Raw genomic sequence first — 24,995 nt, 5'->3', positions numbered from 1 at the left:
GCATCCTGTGTTGGCCGAATGCACTGATGATCTTTGTTCAGTTATGGAATTGTCCAAGCTCATTAGGTACTTCAGTAAGAAAAGTAAAGACTGGTCAGAATAGAAATGGCAGGTTGAGCTGCGCGAGAGAAGTACTTTACACGGTGTCATTATGGTGGAAGGGATTAACTACATTGCATCATGTAGAAAGTGCTGAATTACAGTATGGGAAATAACTTGGTGGAGGTTTTTGTGCTTTGGATGCAGATTTAAAGCTCTGAAGAAACCTCCACAGCTCACCGTTTTCAATATATAGCGTATATGTGCTCGAAATTTTATTCGGGTCCTATACGCAAATTAAAGTTTTCTGATTCGCTCCCCTGATGCGTTTTTTTGCCATGAATGTGACGCATGATGACATTTTTTTTTCTTCAAATAATAAGCACCAAATAGATTTAACACAGAAAAGTAAACGGTGTTAAAGGAAAAAATTTATTTTATCGTTCAGTTTTTTTATTTTCTTGCTGAGCAAAAGCTGTTTCTATTGGACGGACCCTTCTGTCGTTGCAGTAGAAATGTGTCTCTGTTTTCCTGTTTAGGCTTTGAAAAAGTAAGAAATGCAATACTGTTATGAGAGTCAAGTGTATCTATAGCTAGTCTAAACTACAACTCAGTCATCTGTCAGTTACTACAGTTGACTAACTTGTAACTGCGCTCAGTGCGGAGTTCATATTTGTCTGCATGGGAGCATCATCAGAAGACCATGCATGTGCACAGCTTAGATCATGATGTTATTTGCCACAATATTCACATCATATCATCATACTGCACCACAACTTGTCCTAATCCCTTTAAGTGTCAGATTATTATTCAGACATTCATCTTAAAACATATTATTCAGTACCCAGTGTGATATATTCAGTCATAGGAAAAAATATGTAGTGACGAGAGTGAGGAATGTAAGTGTGGATGAATTCTGGGCGTTTCAGAGGTTAAAGCATGTTAAAGCATCCTTATTTAATTGCTATTCCTTGTCATTGTGGACTGTAGCAATAATAGTGTTTAAAGTATAATAAAACATAAGAAGCTCCAGGTGGTTTATTGAACTTCACCTCAGTAGATGTCTGGTGTATCCAGTACTTTTATTTATTGTATTCAGTGCATTCTGTTCAGTGTGTTCAGTATTTAGTGTTCTCAGTATGCACTGTATTCAGTAGTCACTATTCAGTATTCTGTATTCAATGTATTTAGCATTCAGTGTATTAAGTTAATTCAGTAGTAAGTATACAGTGTATTCAGTATTGTGTAGTCAGTAGTATGTGTATACAGTGTATTCAGTAGTCAGTAGTCACAGTATTCAGTATTAAATATTCAGTATTCCGTATTCAGTATATTAGATATTCAGTAGTGCAAATTCAGTGTATTTAATCTTCCATATTCAATGCAGTCAGTGTTCTGTATTCAATGTATTGAGTATTCAGTATTTAGTATTAAGTAATCAGTGTATTCAGTATTCAATATATTCAGTATCCAGTGTATTCAGTATTCAGCATATTTTGTATTCAGTATTCAATGTATTCACGATCCACAGTATTTAGTATTCAGTAGTCAGTGTATTCAGCATATTCAGTATCCACTATTCAGTGTATTCAGTACTCAAACTCACGCATTCACAAAATAACAATTCTTTTTCTTTTTTCAGTGCAAAGTCCCAATATTGTTTGAATATGAAAAGTGAAAGTTCTCATTGGTTCCCAAACGTTGTTTCTTTTCCACCACATCAGCTTTGACTTCGTAAAAACAGCCTTTATTGTTATAATACATATGTGGTGGCCTGGAAAACACTTCACACGGGGACATTTTCTGCTACATTCAGTATTCAGTAAGCACACGTGACACATGGATGTTGTACCACGCAGAGACTGAGACTGAGCCACTGCTTTGGCTTCTTACAATAGCCATGGCTCGGTCTCTCCCTTCCTGCCATTGACTCCTGCCGTCATCAGCGGTGACAGAAGCGTCATTGACAGGGTGAGAGAGCAGACCTGATTACTGTTTGCCTCACGCACAAGCTTTTTCCCCTCCCACAGCTAAATGCTTGCTTCTGCGCTAATCTGCTGCTGTCACGTTGCCCATGCATCATATAGAGCTTTTTTCCCCTTTCTTAGGCTTTGGCCTTGAAGGCTGTATGAAAGAAGATAAAGTGACAAACGTCACACAGGCACCAGTCTCGTTCAGATCGCTGAGACAATTTCTGCTGCAGTCTGCCTGTTATTTCATGCCTCCTACCTTCTGCGTATAGGCGACATCATTAAGGCACAATGTCTAAAAAATATAAAGGTTAGATGTACTGTGGCACAGTGAATTCAGCTATAAGCAGCTTTAATTACGCAACAGGAATAGCTGTCAATTAAGGCATCTCGGATGGAACAGGGTGCTCGACTCGTTACTTCTAGAGACTTCCAACCGAATTTCATTAAAAAAAATATATTAGTGACTTTTAGCTGTGGAGATGGCTGTGGAGACCGGGAATAAATTTACCCTTAACACAATGGATTCATGGACATCAAGGTTACTAGGCAACAGTTCGATGGGAGGCTAAGCTGTCTCTAAAAATGTCAATTAAAATAGCAAGAGAAGAATCACATTATGATTTAGAAAATATGGTGATCTTGTAAAAGATTTTGTTTTTTTAAAAATGGAGAAATCAACCACAGAAATGTCTTTCAAGAATATGTGCTGAATTTATTATAAGGACAGCACCATTATCTCGTATAAATAATCATTATTTCAGCAGACAATAACAAATTTCACGATTGTGTCAGAAATAGTTTCTTTTTTGAAAAAAAAAAAAAATCTCACCTACCTCTCTCAGAGGAAAGCAGCGTCTGCCCTCTTCCACATACAGTACATGAGTTCACAGACACCCACGTTTAAGTAGTGTTGCTGAGATTGACAGGGAAGAAGGAGTATGTCATCCCTTCCTAATAGAAAGCACGGCCAATTTTGCTCTCTTGGCTCCTGGCTACGTATGGCTGCGATGTCATTGGGAGGCGAACTTGAGATCCCCTGACGACAGGGCAAGTTTCAGTTTTCAGTGTATTCAGTATTTAGTGCATTCAGTAGTCACTATATAGTATTCCATATTTAATGTATTCAGTATATTCAGTGAATTTAGTATTCACTGTATTCAGAAGTCAGTATTCACTGTATTCAGTATTAAGTATTCAGTATTTCATGTTGAATGTAGTAAATATTCAGTGTATTCAGTAGTGCATATTCGGTGTATTCAGTATTAAGTGTTTAGTATTCAATGTAGTCAGTAGTCTGTATTCAATGTATTGAGTATTCAGTATTTAGTATTACGTCGTCAGTGTATTCAGTATCCAGTGTATTCAGTATTTCCTAACTACTGAAAATAAATGCTTTTCTCTCGAGCCACTCAGGAATAAAAAGCTAATGGCGACAAGAAAACGAAAACATTACGATACAGTTTGGCCTGACATGCTTAATATTTGAATAGTTGGATTATACTCAAAATGAATGTCATCTGCAATCACGACAATATTTTTACAGTGAGTTTTCTGGCTGCAAATCTTTGCACACCCCCCAATCCAGATTCCCATCACAGTCGTTTAGTTTGTACAGGATTATCAGAGATTCTGGGATCTGAGCTTACCAAGCCATTAATACATGACTTACTTAGTGCAGCTTTAACCCAATTAGCTCACATAATTAATGAGATTTAGTCTTCGCTCCCTTCCTGGTCACGAAACCTCTGCGGCTCGTGTAATTTGATTACTTCCCTTTTTATGCGGAGGGGATTTCCTGTGTTCTGCACAATATGAAACACTGCACAGTCTATAGAAAAGGTATTATTTGACATGTAACAGCAGAACTGTTTTTGATGTGATGGTAATGTTTTCCTGACCAGGCCTTGTTTATTGTTTAGTTGAATTTTCCAGAGTTTCGGTTTGCAATGCGGCTTTTTGGGATGTATGGGGAGAGGGCTGCAGCTGCATACACACCCTGACATGAATACGGTTGCCCTCTAGCACTAACACACAGTTTCCCAGAGTTACTTGGTGTTCGGGAACACAGGAAAGGAAACACAAAGTGCTTCCTGCAGGCTTTCCATGAATCCCTCCTTTCCCTTCCTCTTTGGGCTATGTCTTACGTCAAGTTTATTACACTCACACACACACACACACACACACACACACACACACACACACACACGGCGTGGGGTCAACCTTCAAAGGCTTTAGTTTATTTGTGATAGATGTATATTCCTTTGATCGCATGTATTGCATATTAAAAATGAAACATTTTGTGGAAAACCCCATTTTTGGCTTCTTTTTGAAGCTGAGAGAGAGCCAGCGTAAAACTAAATGGAAGAGATATGAGTGTAGACTTCAGGATGTTGCTCTTGGGCTACAGATCCGTAGATGAAGAGGTCTGGACATCTGAAGAGCCGTTTTGGAAGAGAAATGGAAAGCAGGACTGAGGGGGATATGGAGTCAGAAAGCTCAGTGAAGTAATGTCCTGACGAGTGATGGATATCAGCAGTCAACGAGAACAGGAAAGTGGGGAAGGAAGGGGAGGTGAGAGAGAGGTTGGATGCCGTCTCTGCTCCGTCATTAGTTTCATTATAAGGTTTTCTCAGAGGACTAATAACACTGAGGTACAGCATGTGTTATCAGAGGAGGGGGCATGTCACGCCGTGGCCATATCGGCAACGCCTTGCCTTAGGCTGCTATATGCAGTTATACAAGACCAAACTGAGCCATTGTAGAAATGGAAATTTATGTTTCGTGTAACTTTTGTACACTTGGATGGTCAGTAGATTCAGGCAGCAATCTGATTGGCTCTCTGAATAGCCATAGACCAGTTTATGACAGGAAAACAATCTTTTGAATAGAATTTTTGGGAACAATAGACAGTACTTCATAGAATAATAATAATAATAATAATAATAAAAGGTTCCGAGATCATGAGTTTGAATGCCAGTGATGCCACTTGTGGCCAGCAAAACTGGGTGGAAGGGATGCCATATGCTCTGCCCCCTGTCAGTCACAGCAACACTAGCCAGTCACGGGCATCTGGGAGCTCATGTATGTGGAAGAGGGCAGATAGCACTTTCTTATAAATGTGCTATGCAGCCCTGTAACATAGCATGAGCAGCTGATCGAAAAAAATGGCTAATATGGCTTTCAGAGCCCAGAATATACACAGTATTTTACGTAAGGAATAAAACATGAATGAGTGTGCTGTTGTAGGAAAATAACCAATGACAAAGTGAATTATTTTGCTATAAAAAAAAAGTACCGAAATGTTATTACTTACAGCCATTTGCCAACAATTATATATATATATATATATATATATATATATATATATATATATATATATATATAGTAAAATTAAAGAATGACATACTTTTTATCCATTTATAATTAAATAAGTTAGTTGACGTTATCACTTCATAACAGTCATTACGTTTTTTTAAAAAATCATATCAGCCTCACTTTTTCATTATGTCATCACTTTTGTCATCATATCAGCCTTAATTTTGTCTCTCTCCTGAAGATAATAAGACAAAAAGTGCAGGTTGTCATGTTGCCGAGGAACCAGACAGCACTGACACTGCAGACTCCTTCCATATATGTTAAATGCCAGCACTTTTTTGTAAATAAATAAATAAATAAATCTGTTTATTATTAGGTTCAGATTATACGGAGCATCCATCATACACGTCCCCATGTATGTTGTTACTGTAGAATTATTAGAAGGAGTGCATTAATAATAAACCTGTTAAATCTGACCAATCAGATTCGAGAACTGAACAGCGCCGTGGTATAACATGAATTATTAACATTCCTTCTCCATTTCCTGAAATCCTCTTAGAATTCTAGTGCACGTCGTTTTGATCCTCACATAGTTACTGTAAGTCTTTGTCTTCTCTCCTGAGCTCTCTGACGCCAGAACTGCGCATTTCACCACATTAGTGATCTTTCTCTCATAATAAACGAGTGGTGTTTTTTGTGTTGCATGTCTGTACGTGGCCAGGTCTGCACTGGCGCTGGATTAGATCGAGCGGATTTGTTAAGTTGACGTATTATCATGGAAGTAGAGGTGTGCATGTGAGCCTGCATCTGTGTAAGCAGTACACTCGCTTCCTGGAGTAGTACGCTGTTGACTTTGGAGGCACACTAGAGAAATGTGCTCTCCGCAGATAAATGCTTTTGCTATCATGTGCATCGCTGGAAAAAAAATTTTCCCACCACATTCGGGAGCTTTGTTTGTTCATTTAAATGTTTTCCTTGAGTTACATAATTGCAGCCTGAACACACACACACACACACACACACACAGAAGACTACACACATGGTGTCGGATGGACTGAGATAGCGCCGTTTTGTAGGTATGCTGGGAAATGTGCCGTGTTTTGGAAAGTGATATGAGGAATAATGGACTACTGAACTCCAGTAACACGAGTCTTAAATGGATCACCAGCTGATGTCCTTTGAGCTTTGCTGAGGCTAGAGGTCATCTTGAGGCTGAGGGTGGACCGCTGTATGCTGTCTGAGTGAAAGAGTCCGGCTGTTCTAGAAGTTTCCATCCTGCAGGTGTTTAAGCTTCCTGTTGTGTCCTGGTCCGAGCTCCTGTTTGAACACACACTCCCACAAACCTGTGGTGCCTAGCAGCAAGGTCACACTGCAGAGAGAGGGACATGAATACAAACCAAGCATCTGTGTGTGTGTGTGTGTGTGTGTGTGTGTGTGTGTGTGTGTGTGTGTGAGCTGTTACTATCTGCTTGGACACATGATGCACATGAATTTAAGTGATTTTAAACATAACTATATAAACACAGCATGCCTTCTATGAAATGTCACAGGATTTATTTCCATAGCAAACATTTACCCAGGCATCAACACAGCCGTTGAGTTCTCAATTCTGATTGGTCAGAGGGTGTTGATTCGTTTTCAATAACCGCAGCTCTGACTATAGTGGCATTACAACCACATATAGTATTCTCTGAGTTCTGTGATTTTGAGAAGTGGCCAATATTACTCATGTTTTATGAGTATGAATAAAGCAAATAGTGAATTATGATACACACACACACACACATATGCACAGGGAGTCAGGTTGGCACTTTGGTGTCCGGAGAGCAGAGAGCAGATGGCAGCTGCAGCATCGTACAGAATGAGAGCAGGTTATTACCTGTCTGACTCCGCCCACTTCTTCTGATGACATCACCCACCTGCTCACCTGCCAGGTGCTCACAACTGAATGAATCATCAATGAGATGGCACACGTGGCTGGCCAGGTGTTCCATGGAACGAACACGCACACACACACACACACACACACACACACACGAGCATACAGGATGTATATTTTTCATGTCATGACTTGGCATTCTAAACTCCTCATTAATGATGTTCTACTCAAATAGACAGAAACATGTTCAGATCTAAACCTGGCAGTGTGTGTGTGTGTGTGTGTGTGTGTGTGCGCGCTTCTTTGTCTTTTATGTTAGCTCCTCAAGATGTTGTTTCAAGCCAGGTGTGTGTGTGTGTGTGTGTGTGTGGGTGGAGAGTGTCAGTAATCTCTTCTGCATCTTTCATCTTTGTGATCAAAAGCTGCTTTCTGAGACTGGTTGGAGAATCTCTCGTTCTCTCTCTCTCAGACACACACAGACTGAAACAAAAATGTTCCCCACTCCATACTCTCTGCATCACTCAAGTTCATCTACTGGTTTCAGTAAGTGTTATAAAACAGCAAAGCGTATTAGACATGGACCTAGCTTTAGACATATCTCAAGAACGTGCTTAAAAATCTAGAACCCTGAAGTGTTTTTCGGTCGTCCCACTGCAGAACCCTTAAAGGTTCCATATAGAACCCGACAACTACATGTTCTACATGAGAAAGGAAAAAACATTTATGGAAGCTAACAAACCTGAATTATGTAGTGAAACCTTAAAGAACCCTCAGAAAACCTCATGGTTAATGATTGGGTAATAGCAGAAATCTGTGTAGCTCTGTAATAACCAATCAGCTGCCAGCTCTGGTAGGAGAGAACTTACAGTGGCTAATGAAAATGTTTTTGAAGGCCCCACCTCATGTCTTGTTGGTCATGCCTACACTGATTGAGGGCCACACATGACACTTATCTTAGTGTAGTTCCATCTGTAGTTACTGTAATTACTATAGCTTTGCACTGAGCTTTATATACACATGTTAAATCTGAAGTGTCAGGGTGTGGACTCTAGTAAACTCTGTCTAGCCCTGTGTATTGGATTTGTACCAAAGATTCAGTACTGCTTTTAACATGTGTTCGTCGACTTCCCCTCACCACCGGGAAATCGTAACACCTACGTCATGCATCTGGCCAGGTGCCAAACAAGGAAAGGAGCAGATTTTAAAATAGCAGCACAGTTACCTTCGATAGTAAGCAAAAAAAAAAACTCCCTCTGTCTCTCTCACCCTGTCTCTCTGCCTTTCCCTTTTTTAAATTTAAATAAATTGGAGTCCTAATAAATGCAAAAAAAGGTGGATGGGATGGATGGATAGATAGATAGATAGATAGATGATAGTTGGATGGATAGCTAGATGGATGATAGATAGATAGATGGATGGGTAGATAGATAGATAGCTGGATGGATGGATGGATGGATAGATAGATGGATGGGTAGATAGATAGATGGATGGATAGATATATGGATGGATGGGTAGATAGATCGATAGATGGATGACGGATGGGTGGATGGGTAGATAGATGAATAGATAGATGGATGGATGGATGGGTAGATAGATGGATGGATGGAAGGATGGATGGATGGTAGATAGATAGATAGATAGATAGATGGATAGATAGATGGATGGATGGGTAGATAGATGGATGGAAGGATGGATGGATGGTAGATAGATAGATAGATAGATATAGATAGATGGATGGATGGATGGATGGATAGACAGATACTTAACAAAACTGAGCATACAGGCATAAAAGAAAACTCCAAACTGGTGACATCATTTAAACAATTATAATTATTTGAAAGTATTTAAATAATTGGCATGCACTTACCAACAGCATCTATTTTATTTATTTATTTATTTATGAGCTGACAGAGTCATGGAATGGTCCTCAAGACGATGCTATGGAAATAATGAAGGCAAGGTGGATGGATCCAGGTTACAAACCGTACTGACACAGGGAGTGGATGTGGTTGTGCATCATAATTCCTCTGGAGCATTGCGCCCCCGCAGGCCGCCATACCTCTCTGCAGATTATTGCTCTCTCTCTCTCTCTCTCTCTCACTCTCACTCACGCTCTCTCTCTAAAGCAGTTATATCTTTGCATGTGTGTATGTGTGTGTGTGTGTTGTGGGACATTTTGAGGCATGTACTGTCATGTACTTCCATGTACAGTCATTTCCCAGCTAGCAGTGTGTTTCCATGCAGAACATCTTCACCTGCCCCTGTTTTCGGTTATATTTTACAATGTGATGCTTCTTTATCGTCCACTGCAATATTTCACTGTAGTTACACAATGCTTCATATGTTAAACATCTGCACCATATATATTACGTATCGCCGAGGTTTTGCTGAAAAAGCGTCAAAAAGATATTTTTCTTCTTTCAATATTGCAGACAAAAAAACCCTAAAGTATTAAATTTTAACAAGGAAATGGAGGGAAAAGGAAAAGTACAAAAATTGTAGCAGTGATTTAAATTTGTCATTAGTTGTCACATTTAGACTGATCCAATTTCCATAAAATATGCATAGAGTAAGCTGTGGAGTTTGGGAAAACCAGTCGGATGTTGCTGTGGCTGAAAAACAAAACAAAAGATTACATACCCTGACACATCTACTTTAAGAAAACAGAAATATAGTTTACCAAAACAACATCCAACTACGTATACTAACCTTCTAAACGTGTCTAGACTCTCTCTGCAAAGATGACATTAGGTAAACAAAGAGCCATTGACAGAAACATGACCGCAAAAGCACATGTAGTCTGAATCTGAATAAAGGCATATTTTCATGGCTGTATTTATCGTTTTCGATCATATTTTATTCATTGCATGTTAAATGAACTGCAAAGTCAATCAAAAAAATAGTAGTTGCTTAAACTTTAAAATGCTAGAATGTGTACAAAAAGCTATGTGGAAGAGAGAGAGTGTCAGATCAGAGCAAACCACTGACTACATTTCCCATCCTGCACTGCAGCCTACAAACATGGCCGCCATGCACTGCAATTCCCAGAACACTCATATTCATTCTACGCACACCTGCATCCAATCGCACACACAATCACACCACGGTTTAAAAAGACTTTCGAGGCTTTCACTCTTTGCGAAGTATTGAGTGTTATCACCGTACCAGGCGTTTGTTCCCTGTTGCTCGTTTCGATTCCTGTTCATTGATCTTGCTCCTTGTTCCTCGTTCTCGATTCTTGCCGTGCCTCGTTCATGCGATTCGCCTGACCCATCGCCTGTTTCTTGACCACGCTATTGTTTCAGGATTTGGATTTGTCTGCCTGCCTCTCTTTATTAAAAGCTCTTCTCTGCAGTTGTATCCGTCCTAACCGTCATTACGAGGAAAACGTGACAGAGATATTTTAAACTATATATTTAGGAGTGGGCTATATGACAAAGAAGAAATCTAATTCCACAATTCTTGAAGGCATTTTTGACAATACGGGATATGTATGATGATATAAAGGTTTGCTCACGCACAGCCAAGAATATAGTAGTGTTATTATTATAAAAAAGTCGAAACATTTTAAGTAAAAGATTACACAAAATGTTAAGGCAATATCAAGGCGTACATGATATCTCAGTAACGTAGACTGATCACAGTATCGATATCACCATATCACCAAGCAAGTATCATCGTGTGAAGGGTTTTCCCCGGCTGACGTACATTTTAATGCACGATCGTCCTCCAAAACTTTATCTTAATATAAAATGTAGACAATATTGTCCACTCCTGTATCGAATAGGAAGAGTCAGTATTGGAGTGTTGGGGAGCACAGGATGTGTACTCTGGGATGTGTTTCCGCATGTATAAGCTTGTGTTTCGCTTCTGTGTGTCTCAGGCGCAGGGCGAGGCAGCGGTGCGGGTGTGTTTGAAAGAGAGGGGTCAGGATGTGCTGGTGCTCCAGAGAGTGGCGTCTGATCGAGCATCGCCTCAAACAGCGGGAGGAGTCAAAGAGGACGACGGCGATAGGAGGTGAGCGACCTGCTCGTCTCTCGCTGCTTCTGTCTGTCTCTCTCAGCATTTCGGCTTTCTCTCTCCTCCTCCTTCAATCACTATCGCTGAGCTACTCGCTTTTCTCCTTCCAATCATCAATCTCGCCCCTTCCTCCTCCTCCTCCTCCTCCTCTCTCTCTCTCACGCCCTCCCTTCATCTCTTCCTCCCTCTTCCATTTCCATAAACTCAGGCTGCAGAGCTTGCCAGTGCAGTGGCCTCTGATAGACTGAGAGTTTGTATGTGTATGTGTGTGAGTATGTGTGTATCCTCAGGATGAGTCAAATTGTGTGTCTGCAGATATAAGGTTCAGGTTTAGCATAGTTATTGTGTGTGAATGTGTGTTAGAGCTTTGCCTGGCGCAGGGTAGGGAGTGTCTGCTGTGTGTGTGTGTGTGTGTGTGTGTGTGTGTGTGTGTGTGTGAAAGTGTGAGAGAGTGTGTGTGCCTGGCGTTAAGCAAGACTGGGCCAGAGCTGCTGGAGCAGAGCAGTGTGTACCTGGAGCTCGGCTAACGCTCAGGGCGAGCCGCTCATCTTCCCTCTGGAGCATGACGGCGTGACCCAGAGCTTCACAGAGATGCAAAACCTCAAGCCGGTGACACTTGTGCAACAAGAAGAGGACGACGATGATGATGACGATGACGATGATGAAGAATCAGAGTGTAGCAGCTCTGGCGCTGGTTTTAAAGCTTTTGATATTCCTCGTTTCCGTTATATTGATGACGAGGATGACGGGGTAGACGACGGCGATGACGATGATGTGTTTAGCAACAGAGACGGGAGCAGCAGCTTGTGCTCAGGCTGCTCCACTGAGGATGACTACCCGTCTGATTCTTCATGCTTTGCTGTGTCCGACAGGTACGTGGTTGTGTCTGGGACACCCCATAAGATCCTGGAGCACCTGCTGAGTGACCTGAGGCTTGACGAACACCAGGGGGCGATGGAGGGCAAAGAAGCCGGTGAGTGGGCCGCACTTTGTTCAAGTAGAAAGTTCTGGACCAATCACGGTATTTGAATGTACTTTCTAGTTTTGCTAACATGCTACGCTTTTTCAAAGATGCGCACAAGTACTCAAAGCTTAGCAACAAATTCCTTAAACTGAAAAATGGAGTTTCAGAGATGACCGACATTAAAATGAAGGAGGTTTAGATAAAATCTCTTTAGAGATTTGAAAGCTTCACCATTCTGATTAGATGTTTTTCTTTGTTAAATAAATAATATAATTATGAAAAAACCTGTGATTTGCTTTGTAGCTGGAACTATTGTCAGGGCTGCTGTTATAGGAAATGAATCAACACCTTCTGACCAGTCAGAATCAAGCAGTCAGCAGTGCTGTGGTATATGAGATAATTCACAAAGAATTGTTGTCCCATGCCATGCCTATATAAGAAAACAACAATGGTGATAAAGATATCGCTTCAATATCATGTTTACTTAGACTCTTCGAGATAAGGTTTTACTAAGCAAAGTGGCAAAACGTCACAGACTGGAGGCATATTTACAAAAAATAAATGAGCATTTAACAAGAAAAATGGAGGACAGGTTCAAACCGCCATTTATAAATCCAGTCAGTAGCTTTTTATGATAAAAAAAAGTTGTTTTTAAAAAAAAATAAAACCACTGACACCTCATGATACCTGTAATACCTTAATATATCAAATATTGATGTATTATTACATCACACAGCCCTACCAACCACCAAGACCACGCCCACTCACCAGTTATTTTAAAATTATTTTTAAAGTGTACTTGCTGTGATCGATGCAACTCTTATTCCCTTATCCAAAAAGGCAAAATGTTCAGGTCTATGTTTCCCAAAAGCATCGTAGCACAAAATCCTTGTTAAATAGAGCGAGCTTTAAATTGAGCACTCTCTCTCTATCAGTTATGATGACTGTGAGAGTGTAGAGTGTATGATACAACAGATCTGTACAGATTGGAATTTATTTTTGTTTTACATCATGCAAAGTTCGCCGTGGTTATTTGCATGTACATTTTTTAGTAGTTCACCATTTTAAGTTGGCCACGCCCACCAGCACTCCCAGTGCACTAACTGTCCAGATAGCAGCTAACTGACAGGAACAGTCTGCTGTAAATAAACAGGAACGAAGCTCTCCATCCACTCTTACCCTGACAGCAAGGCCACTAAGGAGTCCAGAACCATGTTCAAGTAGTGGGAGAAGGGGGAAAAGGGGGAGAGAAAGAACAAGGAAGGAGAGAAGAAGTGATGGGGCTAAAGTCAGACAGTTAGGTGGAGGTTGCACAATTATATAGGAATGTTACTGCAAGTCTGAACTAAACGGTTCAAAAGTGTAGCTGTCAGCCTGGAATGCTTTGTTGTTTAAATCCCCTGGATAAAAAACAAAGCAAGACAAGATTGCTAAAAGAGACAGTATTAATTAACAGATATTAATTAATCTAGTTCAAAATTTTGGAAATTTGGGATGGCAATCAACTGGGAAAATATTTTGTTTGTCTCCATTTTTTTTATTTTTTTAGGGGGACGGCTTTCCCCTTTCCATTGAGCCCTGGTTTAGGATGAGTGTGAGTGAGGAGTTCTGTCTATGATCCAATCTCTCTGTATATTAGTCTCTCCAGAAACTCTACAACTGTGTGTGGGCTAATCCTGTTAACTCGGTGTATTCCAGGCTTTGTTCACACAGCAGAGGGAATCTGATTTACAACCCCAATTCCAAAAAAGTTGGGACGCTGTGTAAAATGTCAATAAAAACAGAATGCAATGATTGGCAAATCTCATAAAACCCATATGTTATTCACAGTAGAAAATAGAAAACATATCTAATGAGTAAATGTACTATTTTAAGAAAAAACATTGGGACGGGGGCAACAAAAGACTGGAAAAGTAAGTGTTACTAAAAAGAAACAGCTGGAGGTTATGTAACAGGTCAGTAACATGATTGGGTATAAAAAGAGTATCTTAGAGAGGCATAATCTCTCAGAAGTAAAGATGGGCAGAGGTTCACCAATCTGCGAAAAATCTGCGTCTATAATTTGTGGAACAATTTCAGAATAATGTTCCTCAACGTAAAATTGTGAAAACTGTGAATATCTCATCATCTACAGTACGTAATATCATCAAAAGATTCAGAGAATCTGGAGAAATCTCTGTGTGCAAAGGACAAGGGCGAAAATCAATATTGTATGCCACTGATTAGTTGCATCAAGTGTGCTTGAGACAACACCTGTTTTGCATATTTGTGCTGCTGTGAGGGATTTTATTCAGGGGGTTGAATAATTTTGAGAGTGGAGAAATCATTATAAGTTGCATTTTCAGTTGAATTTGGGGAAAACACTTGAAGCATTCTTTGTGTTGAACTATTTCAATTACTTTTGTTTGATTTGTTCATTGCAAACAGCTGAAAGTCTGTAAATGTTGACAATAAACCTGATTTGCCATGGGTGTTGAATCATTTTGATTGCACCTGTATGCTTCCATCCATATTCCATCCCATCTTTACTTCTGAGAGACTCTGCCTCTTTAAGTTACTCTTTTTTTATACCCGATCATTACCCGTTACTGATCTGTTGCCAAATAACCTAATTAGTTGCAAAATGTTCCTCCAGCTGTTTCTTTTTAGTAACACTTACTTTTCCAGCCTTTTGTTTCCCCGTCCCAACTTTTTTGAGACATGTTACGGCCATCAAATTCAAAATGACCTTATTTTCTCCTTAAAATACCACATTTCCTCAATTTAAACATTTGATATGTTTTCTATGTTCTATTGTGAATAACATATGGGTTTATGAGATTTTCAGATCATTGCATTCTGTTTTTTATTTACATTTTACACTGCGTCCCAACCTTTTGGGAATCGGGGTTGTATTTTTAAAATCTGATTTAGACTGAATGTCTGCAATGCAAATTGTAAATGACCAAATCGGATTTGTTTGTTTGGACAGCAGTCACGTTGACTCGTGCAGTAATGACTCAGAGCTAGTTAATCAGCGACTAACATGGAGAAAAAACACGGCTAGATTGTAAAGCAAACAAACAATAAAAAGATTAGCTCTCTTTTTACTTCATACTGGTTTTCCTCCATGTTGTTGTCCTTATTGTAAAAAAACAAAACAACAACAACACTCACACACACATTAAATTGGTTTTGATAGGTCAAATTGAATTACACCCATTTAAGCAATTTAGGCCAATTTGAAAAGTCATATTCAAATTCAGACACTGAAAATCTTTATGATATACAAAAAAACAAAAACAAACACAACACAAAACCACATCTGCTGTATGTTGATCCCCTTAGCATAATGTAAATGAGCCCTTTGGGAAAAGCTTGAAAAGGAACCAGGTGTGCTACAGATTATAAAACTGGTGTGGTTTAATAATGTAAGAAAATGAAAGCAGTAAAACAATGCGTTGGAAAAAATAACGAACCAAAACGATTGAAAGTTCTACAGAAGAGGCTACAGAGGCTTACAGAGGAAAGTCGATTATGTTGGGGTGTGTTTGTGTGATAAGTGTGTCGAGCAGTGTTGTGTTTGACACACCCATGCACACACAGACCTCTGGTGCAGAGCATTCTGGGTAATTAGCGGTGTTCTTCAGCATTGTTATCGTGGCACATGCTAATAACTAGAGTTTAGTGTTCTCCTTTAACATGAATTACCTGGCAACTAATCACACACATGCTCACACAGGCACACACTCGCTGGCACCCACACACTCTCGTCTGAATAAGTACAGTGGGTGGGGTGCTTTGGTTTTGTAACCGGATCTGTGTGGAGACAGGAGCAGAGACTGGGATTGGGGGGGGGGGGGGGGTTATTCAGCAGCCTCGAAAGCAACACTATTCTCTTTAATATGTCAATGTGGAAGCTGCTATTGTTTTGTGAAATGTCAGTGTTATCTGTAATCGCACACAGACACACGGAGTGCAGTGTGAAATGTCACGTCACCATATGGGCTGATAATTTTTTTAAATACATAGGAACAGTTTTCTACACTGATCCTGGTCCTTAAGTTCTGTGTGGGCAGAGATGTAGTGTTTATATGTGTAGCACCTTTCACCTTAGCACCTTTAAGCACACTAGTAAATCCACCAAGGAATGGCTCAAGAAGAAGAAGTGGAGGGTTATGGAATGGCCTAGTCAAAGCCCGGATTTGAATCCCATTGAAATGTTGTGGGGGATTTGAAAAGGGCAGCACATGCAAAAAAAAAAAAAAAACCCCAAAAAGCCCAAACATCTTGCAGCTGAAAGAATATTGCATGGAAGAGTGGTCAAAAATTCCAGCAAGCCTGGTGGACAATTATGCAAAACACCTACAAGAAGTTATTTCTGCTAAAGGTGGCAATACTAGCTTCTGAGGCCGAGGGTGCATTTACTTTTACCACAGAGGAATATCACATCTATTGAAATTTCTGTTGAATAAATGCTTGAAAAAGCTTATTTTCTTTGTGGTTTTGTTCAAGTAAATCAACTTTATTAATAGGCACCATTTCAAAGATGATTAAATGTTTTGCCAAATGTCAAAAAAGCCAACAATTTCCAATTGGGTGTACTTATTTTTTCACATGACTGTATCTAGGGGCAATCTAGAGTAACCAAACAGATTACCAGATAGGTGGAAACTGGAGAACCCGAAGAAAACCCATGTAAACATGGGCAGACCATGGAAACCCCCTCCCCCATATCTCTCTCTCTCTCTCTCTCTCTCTCTCTCTCTCTCTCTCTCTAGGTCAGTGCTGAGACAGGTCTCAGCTGGCTGTCTCACAAGGCCGTGCTTTGTCAGCACAGGGAAGATATATGATAAAGATAAAAATGGAAGTTCATCACTAGGGAATGGAGGAGGCGTGTGTTAATGGCGGTGTGTATGAGAGAGAGAAAAAGAGAGAGATCAATCTTTCATCACTTCTGCTGTTTTGTTAATGCTATGAACAAAAGAAAAATAGTACTATTTGGATAAAAAAGTGCCTTATCGTCATATTTCTAAATCCCACTAGATTATATCAACTGGACGGTGGTCAGTATTTCTGGAAAAAAAAAAAAAACAACGAGTTGTTTTTCTTATTAAAGAATGGAAAAAACAAGAATATATGAATATTTTATGAATAGAATAAGATGTAGTAAAATATAGTGAAATGAGGGAGAAGAAACAGGAACGTTTACATTTTTATTTTATTTATTATTTATAATAAGTCATTATTTTACAGATATGGAAATAAATATAATCCATAATTGTTATTTCATATTAATTGGCATAATATGTACATGATGCTGTATGGTGAGTGCATATATTTAAATCTAGAGACCTAAGTTCAGTAAATTATAAACATTAACGTAATTGAATTTAATTTGTGCTGATTTATGGATTTGTGGGTTTACATTTTAAATAGATACCAATTAAAACAAGTGTTCACTTGTTTTAAAATCGTCTGTTACATTATTACTGATGGTTTACGATGAATAGGTGATTGGATGGATGGATGGATGGAAGATTAGATGATTGGGTGTTTACATGGATGGATGGATGGATGGATGATTGGGTTTTTACATGGATGGATGGATGGATGGATGGAAGATTAGATGATTGATTGATTACATGGATGGATGGATGGATGGATGGATGATTAGATGATTAGATTATTGGATGGGATGTGTAGATGGATGGATGAATGATTAGGGGATTGGATACATAATTGGATGGATGGATGGAAGATTAGATGATTGGGTGTTTACATGGATGGATGGATGGATGGATGGATGGATGGATGGAAGATTAGATGATTGGGTGATTACATGTATGGATGATTGGGTGTTTACATGGATGGATGGAAGATTAGATGATTGGGTGATTACATGGATGGGTGGATGGATGGATGGATGGATGGATGATTAGATTATTGGATGGGATGTGTGGATGGATGGATGAATGATTAGGGGATTGGATACATGATTGGATGGATGGATGGATGGATGGATTATTAGATGATTAGATTATTGGATGGGATGGGTGGATGGATGGATGAATGATTAGGTGATTGGATACATGATTGGATGGATGGATGGATGGATGGATGGACATATGATTTGATGTAGATGCATAATTAGATGCATGATTTGATACATTCATTATTGGATGGATTAGTGATGGTTGGTTAAAAATAAAAGTATGGTTGGACAGATAAAAGGATGGCTGAATGAAAGATGGATGGATGGATGGATGGTTAGAGTATTGAATGGACAGACAATTGGATAGCTGGATGGATTGATGGATGGATGGATAGATGGATGGATGGATGGACAGGTAGCAACTTTATTAGCCTTGAGGGAAATTGCAGTGTTATCGTAGCAAAAACACAACAGGGTGCAGAATGCAATTTTTTGTTGCAATTTTGCATATTTAATGTAAAGTCAAAATAAATAAACAAATGACAAAAGTAACATATAAAAATTCAGCTTTCTTTTGTTATGTGTACGGATGTGCACAGTACAAACTGGGTGTGTGCTGTAATGTCTGACTGAATCACGACCTGATAAAGTGATCAGATGGCCATGTGTGCAGTCATTAGAACAGAGGTTCAGCTCAATAATGACAGATAAACGAGCAGAACGAAGCCTGTTTGCTCTCAAGGCATGAGAAAGATTAGAGCGAACATGTTTATGGTTTGTTCCTCCCCTCAGGCTCACGCACACCAGTAAACGCATCGAAGCCGAGTTAGTGCCGACATGCAGATTTTCAGATTAATCGAGCCTGTAAGCTCTTCAGTTCAGCGTGTCGTGCTGTCCTGGGAGTTACAGGGGTGTATTTGTCATTATGGGTATTGTGCTAGTGGCCTGAAGAATCTCTGTCTGGCTAATGAGCACAGCACTGTTTTTAGATGCATATCATGATATGTTTTCATTTGTATTTACCTTTTTGTAAGCAGGTGACTGACAGTCTCGTTGTTGGTTTTAGAAATGATAAATCTCAGCTGTATGACTGTACAGTGTGTTTCACCTTGTTGTGTTACAGAGATGCTGCTGGATGACTTTTTGCTCACCTATCTCGTGTTCATGTCCACCAACGATCTCTGCCAGGCGCTGCTCGGCCAATATCCTTCCTTACTGTAAAATAAATGTCCTCTTGTGCTGTGCAGATGAAGAGAGAATATTTATTATTTTAAAAATATATATATATTATAGATGTTTATATTCAGATTGGCTGATAAATCAGGCCTGGTAAACATCGGCATCTTATTTTCCACACCGCTGCTGGTTTTGGCCCTTAACACGTGCTCACTTACTGCACTAAGCGCTGCCGGGGTAAGGAGGAAGGAAAGGAGGCCCTCTACAGGAAGAGGAAGGTCCTGCACCTCGTCTCACAGTGGAGCTCTCTGTATAAAGACTTCCTGCGGGAGGAAGAGCACGTCAAACTGTTCATGAAGGTAATTCCTATCCTTCAGATGATGTTTCATGTAAAGAATTAGCATATACAATTAACAGGGACAGATGCTTAACTGCTAAGACTCGTCCTGGGTTTAGATTAAAAAATATTTTTTATAAGTTCTTAATATCAAAAGTGTCCTTAAGCATTTCTAGTCCTCCATCTTAGACCTTAAAACAGATACATTTCCATTTGAAGTAATGTTTAATATTAAGCACGTGCACTAGAGATGGCACCGAGCTAATACCTAGGATCAGTATGGGGACGATACCAGAACAAAATGGTGGATCGGATATCAGAATGAATTTGATCTGATCCTGCACCATGTGAAAAAGATCGCTGGGCACAATCGCACGCTACAGACAATTTGGAAATTCCAATCAGTCTACAACGCATGTCTTTGGACTTGGGGAGGAAACCGGAGTACCCGCAGGAAGCATGGGAAGAACATGCAAGCTCCGCCCACACAGAGCAGATGCAGGATTCGAACCTCCGCAAATGTGCCAACCACTAAGCCACCGCTCCCCCTATAAACAAACATATAAAATGAACCGTTTCTTTTGCGAAAGTCAATAGAAGCTAGAGTTGTCTTTTTCCGCTTATTGAACGAGTGACAAAGAGTCTGGATATGTAATCTGTGTAATTGTGCCAGGTTGCCTGGGTTAGAGCTTTGTCCAGTCCTGCTACATAATAAAATGTTTTGTACTGGGTGAACGTTTGATCATTCGGTTCTTGTCATTACTCTAACACCAATATCACACCTGTCATTCCTGAAAAAGCCCCTGTCACACTCCTCTACTTCTCTTCCTCCACCCTCCGCCTCTCCGTTCACCTCCGCCTCAACTATGTGTTGTATCACGACACTTTCACAAGATTACTTTCGCACTTCGGGGAATGCCTCCGCCACATGCTGGGACTTGATGCTTTTAATCGTTTTCCTCCCGCTTTCCCTCCAGATGCCTCTTGTTTTCCTCCCTATCATCTCCCACTCCTCGCTCATGTTCCAACACGCATCCCGCCAGAGGATACAACCAAACACGGCCATTAGGAGACTATTTAGCGTGTCGTACAGGGCGAAAGACATTAGATCTGTGTAAGACGGGAAGGGGACGAGTCGGCGTTGATGATAAGAGCGGCGGGTGATTAGAACCGGTCCGGCTCACTGCATAGATGAGAGAAGGGGGGGGGGGGGGGGGAGATGTGCGGGAGCAGATGGATCAGTGGTATTTTTACTGTGATGAGCTGAGATCTACATCAATCACTCAACACTGGTTCTCATTCTAGTGTGAAACAGAGGTGGGGTTCTCGTTTGCCGGAGCTAATTATTTTTTTTTAGTGCCTTCGATTCTCTGTGCGTGCTTTCACTCGTGCTCTTTGTCTGATATACACGTCTCATACTCCTGCCTTTTCCGCCCACTTGTTCCCATGGCAACCGTGGGCCGTCGCTATGGCGGGCTGTCCTCCAGTCGCTCGTGTAGGTTTGTGGAGGTCACTCAACTGAGTGTAGAGTCTCTGCATACGAACTGTCAAGAGTGCACACTTGGGAAGAGATGTGAGACATGGAGGCGTGGTGTGAGACATGTGTGAGTTCAGATTTCTACTTTATGGGTCAGTAGCAGACAGACTCAGGATTAAACCAGGAACTCTGGTGCTGTGAGGCAGCAATGCTACCCACTGCACTTCCATGTAGTTCAGTCTCCTTCTGAATTAGGAATTCCTTCATCGCTAACAAAGACGGCAGACTAAAACTGACCTATACACCAAGTGGCAACTCAAGCAATGCACCAGGTAGCAGGACAGACCTGACATTGTAATGCTACAGCATACAGAGACATCCTAGACAATTCTGTGCTTCTTGCTTTGTGGCAAAAGTTTGAGGAAGAACCACATATGGTTGTGATGGTCCATAAATATGTAGTGTAAGTCTATAATGCTCTACTGGGTTGATTTTCACCGGAAAACATAAAAGTCATAACCATTCCATTTAAACTGAGATAAACTAAACTTGCAGATCTGTCCTCTACCATTTTGTGTGATTTGTACTTTAATTGTACAATGTGTGCTTCGTTTATCTACTTATAGTTTCTCCTCCAAACACATTATGGAGAAAACAAGCACGAGTGTCGATTTTTACGTCCCCCAGCAGATATGTAAAATCGTTCAGATCCAAAACTGTTCTCAGATCGGTGTAAAAGATTTTTCACCTCACCCACGTCTGAATCCTCTCTACAGACGCTGTACCGCTATGTCCTGGAGGACGTCTATGAGTTCCCCACCCTCGAGAAGGACCTGAAGGAGTTCCAGAAACTTCTACGCCGCAGACAGTGAGTCCAACCCCAAACTATGCAACACGGAGTCTGTATTACAGCCTCATATACATTTTATACATTTATAGTTAGACTTAATGTTGTGGAATGTCTGCGAAACAAGTTCGTTTCATTGTAGCAGGTATAAACAATCGTTCTCTCGCCAGCCGTTCTTATTGTCTCTCTTTCCAGTGTCAGAAAGCTAAAAGTTACAGCCTTACCGCTAACAGTGCTGACACTGGAGACTCCTTCCAAAAGTGTTAAACAAATCTCTCTTAAACGTCTCTTTGGAAACTTCACAGTATCAATGTTTATTTATTTTCCCCCTTTGTTAAACAACGACATGTAATATAAAACATAAAATGTTAAAGGGCCACTAAAGCCAACAGATACCTGTTTAGTGTTTTTTAATTTAATTTAATTTAATACGAAGAAATAACTTTTTTTAATACTTCTGTATTTGTGTTGTTTCTTGTTGCTAGGTAAATCTGTAACGTTTCGTAATCTGTAAAGGACGGGATATCAGACGCAGCGTCTGTCTTTTTATTATTTTATTTTTTTATAAAGACAAAACACGATTGGATAAATGGTAGGAAATTAAGCTGTTTATTTGATGCTGGAACACAAAGACTGGTTTCTGTTCATCCAGTCAGAGACGGAGTCTGTTATTAGTTCTCTAAACACAAAGTCAGTGTTGTTGTCAAGCGCAAAGCAGATGGTGTGTTACACTGACAGTGTAATGATGTAGTACAGCGACGGCCTTCGGCACAGACACTAAAGCTGTGTTAAGCGAGTCCAGAAAGCAACCGGGGGAAGAGTCATTTATCTCTTTCACTTCCTGAGCTTGGGTTGTTTATACAGGGCTCGGAGACGGAGATAGACAGAGATGTCTGATGGAATTGAAAGACTTATGGATTCAGAGCGATCCTCCTCATTGCCGTGTTCAGGGTGGTGTCTCTTTGCTGCAGTGCGATGACTCAGTGTTTCACACCACCAGCTGTGAAAAGCTCAGTCTATCTCTGACAGCCGTGTCGGAAGTGTGTGTGTGTGTGTGTGTGTGTGTGTGTGTGTGTGTGTGTGAGTGTGTGTGGTTACTATTCTCTTTCATGTCTCTCCCTAATCACCCTTTCCTCTCTCCCTGTTTCCTCATAGCACTGTGGATGATTATTCACCTCACCAAAAGGTAAGAAGCGGGAAAATCCCGAACGAACACGAAAGCATCTTATTATACCGTCTAAACCTGAGCAGTAGATGTGTTCTGTGATGTTCTTTATGCTGTGATGCTGTTAAAGTGGATAAAGTGAAATGATAGCATTGTTCAGGAGCCAAGACAAGAGAATATATTATATTTTACCTGTATGAACAAAGGTTGCCCAGGGATTCTCTGGATAGTTACGGATTACTCGCTACCTAAAATGATTCCGCTTTTAACCATATATAATGTAAGGATTTACATAGAACCTTTCAAGGTGTATTCCCAAAAGAACAATCTAATAAAGCTTTTGTCACGATCTCGCCGCAGATGGCGCTGCTGCGTCGACGGGCACGGGCGGCGGCAGAGAGCGCACGTGCACGAGATTGAACTGTTTCCTATGGACACGAAGACACGACTGCTTGGCATCCTTAGACATATTCACCTAAACATTCATTCAGTTAATCAGTTAATACTGTGCGAAGTACAAAGCAACACGAGGGCTTTAAATACCAAACATAATCAAGCTAGAACATAGACAGCTGGGATCAATAACGACACACCCCCGAACATCAACCAATGCTTAAACAGGAAGAGAACAAAAACCAAAACGAAGGCACGTGTCCATAGGAAACAGTTCAATCTCGTGCACGCACGCTCTCTGCCGCCACAGCGCCATCTGCCGGCGAGATCGTAACAGCTTTAAGGGTTCTAGATTCCCCCCATTTTAAAACAGAGGATTGTGTTCATTAAATCCTGTATTAAGTACTCTCTTTAGCAACAACAAAAAAAGTTTCCTTGTATTGTTAAGGGTTCTTAGCTTCCTAAAAAGGTTCTAGTCTGGAACTATTTCTGATAGGGGAAACACCTTGTTATAGGGTTCTACACTGAACCTTTTGTGAGTTTCTATTAAAACCATTTACGGTTCTAGATTGAACCTTTTTAGATTATATTAAGTAAACCATGTATTCAGTACTTTATTAGTAAAAAAGGTTCTTTGTATAGTTCTTAGAGGGTTCTCAGAGTCCTATGTATAAAGGTTCTTGTCTGGAACCATATCTTATAAGGGAAACTCTATAGGGTTATAGGGTTCTCCATAGAACATTTGATATGTTTCCCCATAAACACAATCCAGAAAAAAAAAGATGATCATGATTGCAGATTCAATATTTAACCTTTTTTGGATAATGTTGATTAAATCTTGTATTCAGTAGACTCTAAGAAAGTAAAAACCTTCTTTGTATAGTTAAGGGTTTTTAGAGTCCTCTAAAGATTATAGTATGGAACCATTTCCAATTGGGGATTCTACATAGAACCTTGAGTTTCCCCATATGCACAATCCAAACCAACGAACAAACAAACAAACAAACAAACACACAAGTAAACATTAAGGGTCCTATATTTAAGCTTTTTGGATTGTATTCATTAAAATTCTGTATTCAGTTCTTCAAAAGGTTCTTTGTATAGTTTAACTTGATATAAAGGTACTGGTTTGGAAACCTTTCTGATAAGGAAAGGCTTTTACATAGACAACCAAAAAACCCTTAAGGGTTTAATTATTATAATGATCGTCTATTATAGATATCATGACAAATTTTATGTTTAATTGCTGTTTGAAATTTTTGTATTATTCTATCTTTAGTCGTCTACCACAACGCGCTCAAAATGCTTCTTAAACTTTGTGATTGAAATGACCTTTGGTTAAATATTGCTTGATCTATAAATATAGCTCTGAATAAATGTCCTTCATGACACACTTTTTGTCTTTAAAAAAAAAAAAAATGATGCATCACTTTTTCTAAATAAAGGAAAAAAGAACCAGCCTTACACTGCTAGCTAGTTCATTTCCAGAACTCACG

At 40.0% G+C, this 24,995-nt stretch overlaps 1 protein-coding gene across 1 annotated transcript in view; it reads left to right on the top strand.

The window, feature by feature from the left end:
* Positions 1–24,995, top strand: part of rapgef5a (Rap guanine nucleotide exchange factor (GEF) 5a) — an 82,653-nt gene that overhangs the window by 48,132 nt on the left and 9,526 nt on the right. Inside the window, exons 12-17 of the mRNA XM_053612502.1 lie at positions 11,090–11,223; positions 12,099–12,199; positions 19,228–19,306; positions 19,495–19,639; positions 21,871–21,962; positions 23,097–23,127. Coding sequence (XP_053468477.1) covers positions 11,090–11,223; positions 12,099–12,199; positions 19,228–19,306; positions 19,495–19,639; positions 21,871–21,962; positions 23,097–23,127 — 582 coding nt within the window. The remainder of the gene's footprint in view (positions 1–11,089; positions 11,224–12,098; positions 12,200–19,227; positions 19,307–19,494; positions 19,640–21,870; positions 21,963–23,096; positions 23,128–24,995) is intronic.

Source organism: Ictalurus furcatus, chromosome 24 (genome assembly GCF_023375685.1).
Source record: "Ictalurus furcatus strain D&B chromosome 24, Billie_1.0, whole genome shotgun sequence".
Lineage (NCBI taxonomy): Eukaryota > Metazoa > Chordata > Actinopteri > Siluriformes > Ictaluridae > Ictalurus > Ictalurus furcatus.
This window is presented reverse-complemented; position numbering and strand designations above follow the sequence as displayed.